Source organism: Passer domesticus, chromosome 8, assembly GCF_036417665.1.
Source record: "Passer domesticus isolate bPasDom1 chromosome 8, bPasDom1.hap1, whole genome shotgun sequence".
Classification (NCBI taxonomy): Eukaryota; Metazoa; Chordata; class Aves; order Passeriformes; family Passeridae; genus Passer; species Passer domesticus.
The window spans coordinates 43,296,029-43,310,934 of record NC_087481.1 but is presented as its reverse complement, the minus strand read 5'-3'; the positions used below and the strand labels follow the sequence as shown (position 1 = coordinate 43,310,934).

The 14,906-nt window shown below is 36.6% G+C and overlaps 1 protein-coding gene and 1 long non-coding RNA gene across 18 annotated transcripts in view; one reads left to right on the top strand and one right to left on the bottom strand.

The window, feature by feature from the left end:
- The window catches only part of CPEB3 (cytoplasmic polyadenylation element binding protein 3), an 82,799-nt gene that overhangs the window by 6,326 nt on the left and 61,567 nt on the right, over window positions 1-14,906 (bottom strand). For all 15 annotated transcript variants that reach the window (XM_064430906.1, XM_064430908.1, XM_064430912.1 and 12 more), the window contains 3 exons: window positions 6,568-6,686; window positions 5,137-5,251; window positions 2,287-2,468 (listed from right to left, as the gene is read on the bottom strand). In XM_064430906.1, the coding sequence (XP_064286976.1) occupies window positions 2,287-2,468; window positions 5,137-5,251; window positions 6,568-6,686 (416 nt within the window). The remainder of the gene's footprint in view (window positions 1-2,286; window positions 2,469-5,136; window positions 5,252-6,567; window positions 6,687-14,906) is intronic.
- The window catches only part of LOC135306634 (uncharacterized), a 49,645-nt gene that overhangs the window by 20,792 nt on the left and 13,947 nt on the right, over window positions 1-14,906 (top strand). The gene's annotated exons all lie outside the window — the stretch shown is intronic.

Below are 14,906 nucleotides of genomic sequence, written 5' to 3'. Positions count from 1 at the left end.
AGGCCTTACCATCAATTCCAAATAGTCTGGAGAGCTGCTGACTTTAGCCCTACACTCAGCTGTAAACAACTTAGGGCTGGAATGCCTTTTGTTCTTCAAGCACTTGTGCCAAACACAGCAGGACTGATGCATGATTAGGCACTTGCAATAATGCTATTACAGACATTGAATATGTTCCTATGAATTGTGCCTACACATTTAAATTGAGTGTTCATTCATCACAGGGAAATCATGAGTTCATGCATGTCTAATTCTTATGGCTCTCCAAAGCTATTTATAAAGTGGTTAAAGTACAGTCAACTGCACTAGAAAATACAGAAAAAATTGAAGTATATATTTATTATAAATAATTTTGGTGTAACTGTGCAAGTGCTAGTCCAGCACAATTTGTATATTGTGAGGAAAACCTGAGCCTAACAACAGCAATTAAATACACAGAGATTTAAATAAACATAGCATTAGATGTTAAGCTGAAAGACAAGAAACATTCTACAAAAAACTTTATGCTGAATTGACTTCAGCTTATCCCAATCACACTTCAATAAATGTTACTCCTTTGAAGTAAAGCTTCTATAGTGAGTTGTATTTCTTGCCTAAGGAACAGCTTGGGCTGCCAATCTATTTTTTTAATTACACCCTGCTACTAGTATTGCATGGAGCAAGTCTGAGTAACTGCCATTTTGCATATCAGATGCCATATCTCTAAAATTAGAAGCATCATGTAAAATAAAACAGCACTGTCTCAAATGAAATTGGAAGAAAGCAGGTCCAATGTCCAGTACAGCTCTAGATTCCCACCTACTCAAATTTCCCAAGCATGAATTGCAAAGGTCTCAAATAGAGTCTCTTTCTATCTCATCTTTTCTTGCATTGGTTACTAGTGAAATAATTTTAAGAAAGTTGGCTGTGCAGTTCAGGGATTTGAATAGATTACATTAAAATTTAAGAACTCATTAAGAAACTTCATACTTCTTCAAACTCACACATAAATCCATTTTTGAAAGAGATTAAAGATAACTAAATAAACTTAAATTATCAGTCCCCCAAATGAAAAAAAAACAGACTGATGAAAAAAATTACTAGCTAGTGACCTTTTGTGGCTTTAGCCTAAAGCTTAGAAGCCCTATAGCAAGCATGGCTGATGCATAAATCTCAAAGGGTTCCATGTGATTAAGACTCCAAAAGTAATCTTCTCTATCTCTCTGGAAGATTTTTCAGAATCTAATGGACAAGAAATGTTTAGGAATAGCCCTGTCTTAGTTAATGTAATATGGTGTAAAGCACCATACACAAATTGTTTGAGGACTTATAACTCCTCAAAAATCACAAAAATCATCACCTCCTCAAAAATGACAAAAAGTATAATTCAGATTGTTAAAGACAAAGTCAAAATAGTTTGAACTTTGCAGCTGTGCAGATTTATATGCATATTGCACATAACAGACACACCTAGTACCTGTTAAACTGACTTCTGAAGAAATCATTTACACCAGATAAAGGAAAAAACAAGCCATCCCTGTCAGAAAAATACATAGCAGCAGTCCATGCCATGTGTCCTTTTGAATAATTCTAAATGCAGAGCCCTCAAAACAAGGGTGTTGTTTCTATGTGTAATCAGGAGGTGAAGACAGAAGGTCTAAAGGAAAAAAAATTTGGAAAGTAAGTAATGCTTTCTTTTAATGTGTTCAAGTCAAATTTCAGTGACTACTGTAACTTCACTCCATATTTGAAAAGCCCTTTAGGGATTTCATATGGACTGAAAAAAATCCTCTCATTTCTCACCCTTCTGCCTATCAAGCACCTCTTGGTATTTCGCTTTAGTTAAATAATTCTGAAGACTTTTGACCTGTTTTAATTACAATAAACCTGTGCTTCAAGGACCTCAACTCCAGACCTACACTACTGACAGAAAATGACCTAATAATAGCAAAACTGTCAGAAACTATACAAGTAGTCACTAAACTAAAAGGCACTGATGCACAATGAGCAAACATCTAAAGGAGGAGAAAGAAGCTGGGAAATGCTATGGAATTTGACCTATGGAATTCAAAAGAGAACCAAGGACTAACGAGCTTACAATCAACTGTTTGCTGGGTTTAGCACTAAACCCAGTATGTTTAGAGTATTTTTTCACTCTGCTTTAGATGCTTAAAAAAAGCTTTTAAAAATTGACAAATGTCATCTGAAGAACAGAACTTAATGTTCTCCAACACAATTCCAGCAAAGATTTGTTAAATACCTGTCCAGTCTGGTAACAGCCATTCTGCTCCATGCTGCTCTACTTACCCGTTTATCAATGTCATTGTGTTGGAGCTGGACAAAGCGAGCACTGATAGCAGCAATATAGCTCTGCTGATTGGAGAAAGCCACTCTGCCAGCACCTTTGGGGTACTTCAGCTCTGGGTCTGTATCAATGCCAGCATAGCAGACACCTCCATATAAACGGTCCATAATCATTGCCAATTCAACTGCAAGAAGCCAATTGTTAAATATAACAGATTTAACATAAATCATGGTGTTGCATTTGGACTGTTGCATTTAAAAAAGCACCATTTGCCTTATCAGATGTGTCTTCCAAAGTCTAAAATTCCAAAGTGAAACTCAGATTCAATCAACCTTGCATGAATTATAGTAAAATATAATGGCAAAAACCAGAATCTGTAAAAAGTTGATGTGGCTGAAGTGTGAAAAAAATGCAGAGTTATGCTGTTAAAGTAGGTATCAGATGAACAAGAATTTTCAATATTGCATATTAAAGCTCTAGTATTTCATAGGCTTTTTAATGCTAGTTTATATCTAAGATCACTTAGGGATATTCCTGGTTTTAGAATCTGATATTTTCCCCTAAGTACTAAGGTTCAGAAGCTATCAAAGATGTATTTCACATTTGAAACAAAAATCTGTGAAACATCCATAGTTTCTGCAGCTAAAAGCAAGCCTACATTATAGATGCAATTTAAAATAGTATTTTGGTAGAACATTATCATGGTTGTGGATCTTTGGAAATGGTTTGTTGTTTTTCATGTTATTAACAGTAACTCTAAAGAAGTTATAAATATCATTCATAAAATCAGACAGGTTGAGTGCATGGCTGGGACACATACAGAAGGAAAGTTAAGGGGAAGAACTGAAGGAAGTAGTAAAGAGGCAGAAGAAAGCAGGGAAGAGCCGTGTAAATTGTGCAAGGCTGTATGGCCACGGAGCCAAGCTCTCTGTAAAGCCTCACAGGCCAGTAAATTTGTCAGATGGACAATGCAAGAACTGAGACCTGTACAGGCCCTGCCAAGTCAGCCATTTTCTAGTGCTAATGTGTGAAAACACTTTCTGTAGCAAGTTACCATTTAACTACCCAAAATAAAATTTAAACTCACAAACACTGAACATTTAAATTCCCCTAGTTGTCCCAAAATTCTCAGTAGTAAATCGACTAGATATGTGTTTGTATAAATCTGTGTGCAGGGAAGACTGTATGCTAAGTTGTCCATTTGCAGCAAGCAAACCAATGTCTGACTCATTCTACCAAACCAGGTGATACTTCTGCTCCAAAGAGTAAGGAAAACCTACCCTCAATGTAGTGATTAATACATTCTTCTGCTTTCTAATGGCTTGGAATCATCACTTGGGTAGTGATCTCACAAAGTGACAGTACAGAATAAACATCACAAATACAATTACTTTAGTAGCTCCACTAAGTTACTCTTGCCAATAGAGAAAGAATATATAGGATTCCAGGGTAAGGGAACCAGGCAGTGTTCACATATCTTAGGAAAAACTTCTGTATCTGCTATTTAAAGATGCAAACAATGAAGAAATAGAAACTGTTTGTCTGCTTTGGAGAAGTTACCTATTTATAGGCATCAGTTTTCAAATGTAATCCATTTCAAATGTGATCTATGACAGGCCAAATGGCATACAGTTTTATAAAGGCACTCATTAGGAATGAGCTCAGGTTTAATTGTTACTATTTACATAATTACCACCTTACAGTTGGGCCTTATTTTAAGATGGTGAGGAAAGTGAAGGCTGCCAGAAATGTGGAACAAGAGAAATCTTACTGTCAGCAATGGCTGGGGGATGTTGGTACAGCTTCCCAAAAGATTTAGGATTGGGCAAAATATAAAGTGAGGAGCTGAAGTTCCAGTGTGCTGGAAAGTGGCTGCTGAAAGAAACTGAGGGCTACAAGGAAAGTCCTTCTTCCAGACAGTGACGGAGTGTAGTGTCTACTACAGTTTCCCAGGATTAGGATTAGGGTTGAGAGGATGAGAAAGACAAACCATGCAGCTGCCTTGGAGTGAGGCTGGAAAGGGAGTATAAACAGAAGTGAGGGCTGCCAAAAGATCTGGCTAGGAGAAATGTCTTAAATTGCTTCATGACTTTGTCGTTGGCTCACCAAAAATGTCAGAATTTAGAAGAAAGAAATTAGGGTTGAGCTACAACTGGGAGCAGTGCTCAAATGGGGCCTTCAAAACAAAATGAGGACTGCCAGGAATCCTGGGCCGGGATAAATCTGTCCTCTGGCCAAAAGCTAAGGAGTCTTGTCTATGGCTCTGCAAATAAAAGTGAAGAAAAAGAGCCAAGGGTGAAGAAAAAAAAAATTAAGAGGGAAGTTACATTAGGAGTAAGTCTGGAAAATGCTCTTCATGTGAGGCCATCAAGAGACCTGGGCTGGGAGAAATTTTTTGGGACAACAGCTGAGAGGCCATGTGCATAGCTCCATGGAAGAATTAAGGTAAGGATTGAATAAAAGAGAAGCAGAAGTCATAGGGCTGAGGTTGGAATTGCTTTGGAAAGGGTCTGGTCTTTGTCTTCTAGTCAAAGGAAACTTGTCTGCACCTCAGCAAACAAATCAGGGTTCAAATTAAGATGGTCTACATTACAAAAAATCAGCCAAGTTCCAGGATATTATGCAAAACTGGGGAAAACTCTTTCTACTAGCAATCCTAATTAGTAATCTATTTAAAAGATAAAAAATGTTCACTGTATTTTGCAAACAGGAAGAGACTCCTTGCATTAGAAAGCAAGCTGTGATCTTTGGAAAACACAGAGTCCATTTTCTGATCTTTTACAGATGCTATTTATCTTTCCTCATTTTTTCTACTTAATCTGCTTCATGTCCTACATTTTCCTTCTACTCACCAGCTCGGAGAGGCCGTGGAACTCCTCCAACAAAGATTGTTTTTCTTGGATCCAAAGGCTGAGACCCATCCATCACAAAGTCACTGTCACTTAGGTTCCAAGGTCGAATTTGCACCTGTATTAAGGATCATTTTTAGCGGAGGAACTTGGCCACTTAATTAAAACTAAGAAAAACATAATAAATCTTCCTATAATTAAAAACAAAATTTGAACATTTCAAAAGCAGTAAGTGGTTTTAAAAGAACCAAGACAATTTTATAAGAACCAAGAACGTACTTATCGAAGTATCTGAAAGAAGGGGACAACTCATTTATCACCTCTAGAGGCCAGGCTTGAGTTAAATGTCCTCATGACAAACTCCTACACTCATTAATTCCCTGCCCCTAATCGCCATCATAGGCAGAAACCTGTGAAAGGACTTTCAGAACATTTTACCATATATGTGCAATTACAGTTGCAGTTTGGGCTTCTGGCTTTCCTGAAATCACACACAGTAACCCACAAATTTAAAAGCACTGATAGGAGCTGATAAAATTAATTTCTCTGCTTGGATACGAAAGGAATTTGTATAATATGTGAATGTCTATTTCTACTGAGCAGCAAGCAACACAGCTGATAAGAAATCTTTAGATTAAACAGAAAAAAACTGCTCAGAAGTTACTTAGATAAAGCTGTTCATCAATCCATTCTTTTGATCCTAGGAATCATACAACCTGTTCACTGTTCTGCATTCCTGGGTTGTTCATTCATCTCTGCATGATTTTTAATAGTACTTTTAAAAGGCTCATTTTTTATCTTATTTGCCTGCAGTTTTCACCTCATTTGTTTATCTCTATAGGCACAAAAAAGGACCAGCATTAAAGAATGTTAGGGAAGTGAACAATAAAAACAGGCTACTGTATGTCTTCTATTCTGCTATAGCTGCCTGCAGTAGTTGATTTTACCCCATAGTTTCTATAAGGTAAATGAGGCCTAAATTATAAATTGATTAGCTATTGAATGCAAAAAAAAAAAAATTAATAACCTAACAAAATACATTTAATTTTGGGGATGTTTAATGCTATCTGGATCTTAACTTGGCAGGGTTAAGTTTCTTCATTTAATCACATAAGGCTTTCTTCTCTCTCAAATGAAATAGATGAAAAATTACCATTCCATTGTTTTACAGCTAACACTGTAAAAGGATGCACACTTCTAAAACATACCAGGAGTACCAAATATAAAAGTTAATTGAACATGGCATTTATCAGAAAAAAGTAAATGTTAAAACCATGTTATACTGATAGGAAGTCAGTTCAATGTAACAGCAAGGTCAGAAACAGGAAATGACAAATAATTAACTCTAAGTGTTGTTTATTTATTTATTAACTGAAAAGAGTAACAGCAAATGGGTTAGCAACCAGCATAAGTGTCATGGCATAAGCTACTTACTGGTTTATCCTTGATTGTGGGACTTGACACACATAGGTAAAGTTTTCCATCTTCTTCCAGACAGGCATCTATCAGAGCTTGTACAGAGCTTTCTTCCTGGAACAGCAGAAAGGCGTAACCTTGGAAAGGATAAGGGCACAAGAAAGAAAAATAACAGATTAATTTATAGAGCATTTTTAAACAAACAAGCCAGAGAAGTGGGTAAAATATACAAATTACAAATAACTGTTGAGGTTGGTATTTTGTTTTCATAAATTAAATTCACTGAACATATCCCCTCATTACAGAGCCCCACAGTACTGATTTCAGAATAGAGACGAGTATTTGCTGCATCTGAGGATGTTTATTTGATTAATTAATTATTCTGAGCAGTGAGAATATAGGCTGGTGAATCAGGGTTTCTATTACCCAACAACTGCATTGGAACTATTTATCAGTGGTGTCTGCTGGTATCAGTGATTAATATCTTACAATGGAGGCACAAAATGTCTACTAACTATATACAATTAATAAACTCTAGAAGAAAGGACTAAGAAAGTGGACAGGTAAACAGGAAAATATTCTATGCATACATACCTAAATATGAAAAAAATTGTTCACTAAAAACAGCAAGCCCAGTGAAAAAGAACAACATGCTTTGTGCTTTATTATTAATAAAAGACCTGCTGTTGTTATTTGTATTTAAATAAAGCAGTTCAAAAGAAAGAAGAAAGTCTACCAAAATTGTTCCAAATGATTCAGAATTTTAGGGCTTTACCTTAGCCAGTACACCTAAGTGAGTAGTACTCAGTGCTCTGCTGAATGCAGCTGCCAAGAAAACCTTCTTGAGTTTATTTAATGTTGTTAAATCTGAATGAAGAGTTGACCCAAGCAGCCCATGCTTCTGCTACCTGAGAATTGAAACTAATACAGCACTCTGCACTCAGCAAAGCCAGGTGACAGCAGGCTGCTGCATCACTGGAGCACTGCCTCTCTGCTCCACAATCACTCCAGCACAGCCTTCTCAATGTGAACATGCTGGGCGTGACCTTTGTAATTTCCCACTTGTGGGTCTTTCTTTGGGGGGTTTCTAGGTCATAGACAGAGGTTTCATCTGTGGTAGCTGGAGTTGATCACCCTTTGGGGGTACAGCAGAAGATATGATCATAATTTCCCCAAACAGTTAAAAGGAACCAAACAGCTCCTTGTTATTTTTCTCTTGTTGCTAGATTAGAAGAGTAGTCCAAGTTGCTGAGATTTCAATTTTCTAACCTGGGCTAGAGCCTGCCATGAAGTTCATTCAGTGAGGTAAAAGCTCCTCACTGCTCCTCACCTCTGCAAATAAACCACTCTCCTGCTGTGGGCAAGGATCCACCAAAGACACAGGGGCTGTTTACAGAGCAGCCTTGTGCTGACCTATAAAAGGAGAAGGCTGGACTAGCATGACATGAAGTCCAGCAGTATTTCAACACCTGGTAACTGCACAATCATTTAAGGACTTCTGGTACTGAAGAGTAACAAAGATTACATAAAAATTAAAAATAAAGAACAGAACTTCAGATAATATTAGGATCACAGAAGTTGATATGGTCAAGAAAGATACCTTCCAAGTTAAAGGTATTTTTACTCATTTTCTCAAAGCACATAGGGATGCAGAAACCGTAAATTCAGAAAGGTGCAGCTTTTCCCCATGAGCAGTTCTAGGCACTGCTGCTACTGAAGACCTTCCCTCTCATCACAATGCCACTGTTTAGAGCTGCATCTACTTGTTCATCCAGGAAAACATGTACTTTCATGGATGCACTTCATTTGATTGGCACTCTCTAGCAGAAGATATACTGGAACCTGAATTCAAAGTGTAAAAAAAAATAAATTGGAAAATACTTATGCCAAAATTGGCATTGAATAAAGAATTATCACACACTAGGTGCAATTTAGCAGATGCTGAAAGTTGCTTCAAGTTCCCCAGCATTGCATGCTTTAGCATGTTCTCCCATTGTGCTTCAGAAATACTGTATCACTTTTAAAAGTATTCATTTTTTCCCAAGAAGTAAAAGATTTGATAAACCTCAAAAATTTAATGTCCTATGGCAGAATTTTGGTAGCACACTGTGGCAGTAGTTTGCAGTCAGACTTTGGCAGTGCTCCTTTCTTACCTGACCACACACTCGAAGGTTTGAGGGCTCAGGGGACTGCCCCTGACTCACAATGCATAAAGTGAAACAGGCAAGATATTTGAGGCCTCAAAACCCAGCAACCTGACTGCAGCTGACTGTTCTCTATCCACAGATATTTGGATTCTTGGCAGAGGAGAAGCAATCCAGCTCCTCCTCTGCTGTTGGTGCAACACATCGCTGTAATGCTGCCAATAAACACTGGAATCCTCTGGGAAAAGGCAACAATGTATTTTGGTGTAAGAAAAGTCACAACAACTTTTAAAAGGGTACAGCAGAGGGAGGATAAGGAGAAAATTAATTTCCCTAGTTTATGAAGCCAACCTAGGAGATCCTTGACCCTGAGCTCCAAGATTCATTATTTTATGGAAAGCAATGTAAGAACTGAGCTCCTTTGTACATGTCCTGTTCTGACATCTAAACAGTGACACAATTTCCATATGAAAGGGTAATTTAGTCCAGTTGGTCTAATTTCAGTTAACCTTGCTGAGAATAGACTGAAAAAAATCTGGCATATACACTGTGTTCCACAAACTTGAAACAAGGTTGCCACTTGAAATGCAAGATACACTTGGAACTAGAAGTTGTTACAGTCTGGCAAAACCATTTTTGCCAGCCTAAACAGTCAGGAAAAATATCTCTATTTCAATTAATACCAACATTGACATATCTTCTCTAATGATGGGAACCTTTCTGTATTACTGAAAGCACAGTTGGTAATAAGGCTTCAGTGACCTCTTTCTTCAAAACAACATGCTAGATGCAAAGCATATTAAGGTGCCTATTCTGCCTTTCTAATAAAAGAAGATCTTTATGTTCATACTTTATGTTAAAAACTGGCATTTTAACAAATTACAGGCAGTCATACTGGAGTTTTAGCTACCAGTGCATTATGTTTGTATTCTGCCCATCTTTCCTCAATGTTATTAACTGAAAAGAACTACTCATTCACCTTTATTACAGCAGAACATGCATTATATGTATTAGGCATGTGAGAGAAAATAAACTTACTGGCCCTGTGGACACCATTCAACTTAGCAAGCCACAGCTGGTAGAGTTTATGAGAAAAGGCCTAAAGCAAAATATTTCTCAAGAGTTAAAGATTATCCAGCTTCATGGCTGCCATGGCTTACCAGAAAAAGCCTGACTGCATTTCACAGCATTCATGGAAAGAGCATGTTTACAAAAAGAAAAGCATTTCTTTTAGTCTTCTAAATTTGGTAACACCTTCCTTTTACAGCTCCATGGCTGGGCACAGTTTGGCAGGGTAAAAAGAAATCACTGACTGTGTTTTGTAACCCACGGGAGAAGGCAGGAACAAAGTTTGTTATATTGGAATTTTTATACTCTGTTCAGTTTAAGTGATTCATTACAAACATTATGAGAGTTAAGGTTATCTGGAGAGTTTCTAGTTACTTTGAGGAACAGGAATATTTCCAAAAGGTACTAATGGAGTAAAAGTACAGATCACTCTCTTAGTGAAGTCCAGAGCAGATTGAGTTTAATTAAGAGTTTTTCTTCAGAATTTCAATTAATTGTGAATTAGTTCAATTTTATTATAATCACTGAAGGGTACCATTTTATGCTATGCTTGTGAATACTCAATGTAATCAATAATTTAAGCTCTTGCATTTGAGAACGACAGTAGATGAATTGTTGTTTAAATGCATCAACCATGAGCTGAATCTTCTGGTGCAAAGCCAGCATTTGGCATGCAAATGTTACATAGCCAACAGGGAAGGATTAACCTATTTCTGGTTCTTAGAATCCGGGTTCTTTTCAAACAAAGAGAAATACTGTAATGAAGAGTTATGTATAAGGTCAAAGAGTATTTGAATCTCCATGTCACATGTCTGCATATAATCTACTGATTTCATATGTAATTGATCTGAAATCCATACTTCCCAAAATTCAGCCCACTTGCAAAATCAGATACAGGAATCGTAATCCAAGGGTCATGTGTTTTCAGCTTTATAACACTGAGGCTGGGTGGCAGAATGAAGAGAATGAAGAGAAGAATGTCCCCTTTACATTGTGCATAGCCAGTCAGAAACAACTTTGGGTAGTCACAGGCACTGATTTCATCTGCACAAGGGAAGGACCACTTATGCTTGAAACAAGCTGAGCTACCTTCAAAGCACAACTTTCATCCACTCACTGTCTTTTCTGATGTTTTTATAAGCTTCAGGATTACAATAAAACCTATCGACCTCAGATTTCTTATAAAAGTGTTTCAATATACAAATTTACCTCTTATTAAGTAAAAAAAAGATGGCAAAGAAAATTAATGTTCTAGTCTCATTTCTTCAGGGTTATTTTTAGATGGTTGAGATGGCTGTTTCAAAGAAGTAAATTTAAACAGACTTAACATTTTCATAAAATATATATTTCCCTTTCTTTTCTTTTTTTTTTTTTTACTAGATTTTAAAAAATAGTTTTGAACTGAATTATGGTAGTACTTAGTAGAACTTTTAGAATAAAGTTGTTTTAAAATCCCACAGGAAAGGAACATTTAGAAACAGTGTGAACCAAATTTCTAAATCAGTTAATGTGATGACAAGGGTCATTGCTCAAAGTCACCTTAGTAATCTTATTAGAAGATGCTTTGAACATGAATAAAACACATTTCAAAATCCAAAGATAAAACTACTATTAAAAATTAAACTCATTTTTGAAAAAAAAAAAAAAAAATCCGAGGTGTTAAAAACTGCAGACTTTCCTTTAAACATTGCAGTGACATGACTGCATTTTAAAAAAAACTTCAAAGGCTTTAAATACTTAAGAAACCTCAAAATAGAAAAGGCTGTAATCTCACTTAGCTACTGCAGAAGAGTGAAATTATGTATTAGTCAGGGCTGCAAAGATTAATTTCTTTTAGTCAGTCTAATTTTATATGGCAGTGTTTGACCCTGTCAGCTGATTCTTTTCTCTAAAAAACAAAGGTGTATAAGAAATAGGAACAGTGTAGAATCTTACAGTGACTCTTCTATTTCTGCACATTTACATTTTTACATGTTTTTCATGAATGCCAGACAAAGCCTGGCTGGTGTGATATGTAAGAAATTCCTCATGTGCCACATTACAGACAGGTACTGGGGAAGGGTTTGTTTGATTTTAATTAGAGGACTGTACTCCATATCCTCAGTTACACTGAAAAATAATTGGAGCCTGAATCTTAATAGCAAAAAAATGAAGCACACATGTCAAATGGAAGACAGGAGACATAACAAGAGAAGTCAGCAATGGAGTGGGTCACAGAGAAGAGCTGAATGAAAACTGGGGTTCTGTGTCAGTAGCTTCTGCAAAATAAATTGCATGCCTTCATAATTCCAGTCTTAGCACTAAATAGCCCACATCATGAGATCCCCAAAAGAACTGAAACTAACCCTTAACCCCTACTAATAATGATCTTACCATATCACCAATAACAGAGAAAACAGAAACCTTCTATTTTGTGCTAAATATTACGGAGTGTTTTTCTCCACATCTACAATTTAAGCGGAAGGAGAAACCAAATCCATGCACAGAACCTCTGCTTTCTGGACATGCATTATTTGTGGGACATGGCAGAGGTGCCCCAATGTTTCCTCAGCACAAAGGACAGCATTTCTATAGTGCTGTAGTAAATACGTACAGCTAAAGATTGATAAAGTCTTTTCAGTTCCAAGACATGCCAAAAAGCAGAAAGATTTTCTAGCCATCATTACTTTACTTTCACCACTTATGGATAAAAAAAGCCCCAAAAGAACAGTGTTCATATGCCATCTCAGTTTGTCCTGTACTAAAAATACTCCCACCCACCTGTATTAAAAAAGAAAAGACTGAAATAAATTACATGGATTTTTCTGGTGGCTTTTTAACCAAAAGAATATTGCACAGGCATACTAAAGCCTCTCTTTATCTGGTATTTTACTTCTAAACTAGTGTAAAACATTGCAACAGCAAATTTATAGTGTTGTCTCTTCTTTCAAAGGTCACAGCCATTTTCAACATCAGACTTCAGACTGCAACATGATCTATAGCAGCTATAAATCAGAATTAAAGGATATAAAAGCATAAAAGAAAGGCTCTAATATACAATTTGGTTACTGTAGTTGTAAGAGTAGTCACTTGGATTTCACATGAGAAAGACTAAATATTTGATGAAGTGGAAAGTATCTTTGTGAAATTTACTGAGTCAGCAGCATGAAAAAAAGCATTCAAACTAGTAAATATAAAAAGAAAACCCATCTAAATTCAGAATTGAATTTTTAAAATTTTGATTTTCAAGGGCAATATGCAATGGTGACTGCTCTGGGCAGAGCAGCTCATGGTCATCATCTGGAGGGGGTCAGGTCTGCTGCTACTGCTTTTACCCTGAACAGATGGCTCAAGAGAGATTTGTTTCCAAGTTTGAACAAAACCTGTTACTCTCCTTTGCAAAAAACCAATTTTTCAGTCCTACTCCAACCAACATTAACATGGGAAAATTCTACAGAAATATAAAAGCTCTGCTTGATTTCAGCTTCTATTCCAAGCACAGTATCAGCATGAGGTAAAAAAAAAATTCAGAGGAAGAAAGCACCGGTCCAAAAATCCAGGCTTGCTGGATTTCAGTTATTTTAAATTAAATTTGATATTGGGTTTTACAATAAAAATAGCTTTCCCTTTAAATTATATGTTTTTCTTAACAAAGAAAGCAAGCAGCACTTGCTGCTTATCCCAAAATATTTGGGACTGTTGTCAAGGGCTTCAAAACGTACTTCAATCAAGAAGAAAAGACACCCCGTGTTATTTCCACAGATGAAGCTAGTAATATATTTTCTGATTTTTGTACAGTTGTGACTCTCCTGTGAGCTGTAGAACATTTCTAAAGGCAGAATAGAGAGCTTCAGCACTAAGCTTGGACTTCCCTGCTTTTAATCAAGCAATCAATTTGTCATTTGCTGCTGTGGTGCTGCTAATAACCAGTTTGAATGTTCACTCACATGTGGATTGTTTTCAGGTTCTGGTTTGCTCAAATTTCTTGTCTTTGCTGATGTAAGAAAAAGATGCAGCTTGAAAAACCCTCCTTAATAACAGAAGGATTTTTTTTTCCAAAACTGGATTATGTTAAACAACAAATTCCTCTCAAAACCAAAGAAAATCCAAAACTGTTTCTCGTGAATAAGAGTATGCATGTTCCTGGGAGATCAGATTAGTATATAAAAAACAACAATAAAAATACTGGACTTACCAAATCCTCTAAAAAATTATGTGTTTACCTTTATTAATGAAACAGCCCAGCCTCCACTGGCATACAGCTGACTACTTTCACTCGTGGTATAATCAGTGGTCAGATACCTTGTAGGTTCCAAAACCAGGTAGGATTTGCAGGGTATGGAGCAGACACAATCTGCCAAGCACAGCACTGAGCCAGCTGAGGGAAACAGCAGCTCTGAGCTGCTCCAAGCTTTTGAGCCCAGAGAGAGGCAGATGCACTGCCTTGGGCAGAGGCACCCACAGCATCTCCAGCCCCTGAAATACTCACACTGCCAGTCCTAACCTCTGATTTGAGAGGACACAAGTATAATTAGGGGTATTACCTTTGATAAATTTATGATGTGTGTATTGTAATGATCTTGCACCAATTTTAGATTACTGCATCATTATTTTAGGGGTAGAATCACTGAAGTGATCCTAGGAACCAAATACATAATTTTATAAATGTAATGCCTGTAGGACTTCATGAAAGACTTCAAGTTTTTAAAGCATTAAATAATTACAACTGATTGGGGGTGGGAGTAGGGAACAATTTACTTTTTAGATGATCATCAGAACAATGAATATGCTGCAGTGCTGGGGCAGAATCGGTCTCTGCATCACCACCTGCAACAACCCCTTCAACATATTTCAATGATTTGAAAGGATAATTCAGTGCTTCATAAATTATTAGTGAAACAAGATAGCAGAAGTTACTATGAAACACAAAATGATACTAAGTCCTCAACTTAAACATTATTCAAAGCAGCTTTTATCCTGAAGCTCATAATACTTACAGATCAATTCATGTATCTCCATTTACAAAACAAAACAAAAGGCAACATTTAATAAAAATAAAAATAGTATTGGGGAGGGGTGAGGCAGATTTAACAACCCACAGTAAAATCTACTTGGGTTTTAGGAGTGGTTAATGAGAATAAGACAAATATTTAACTCCTTCCATTT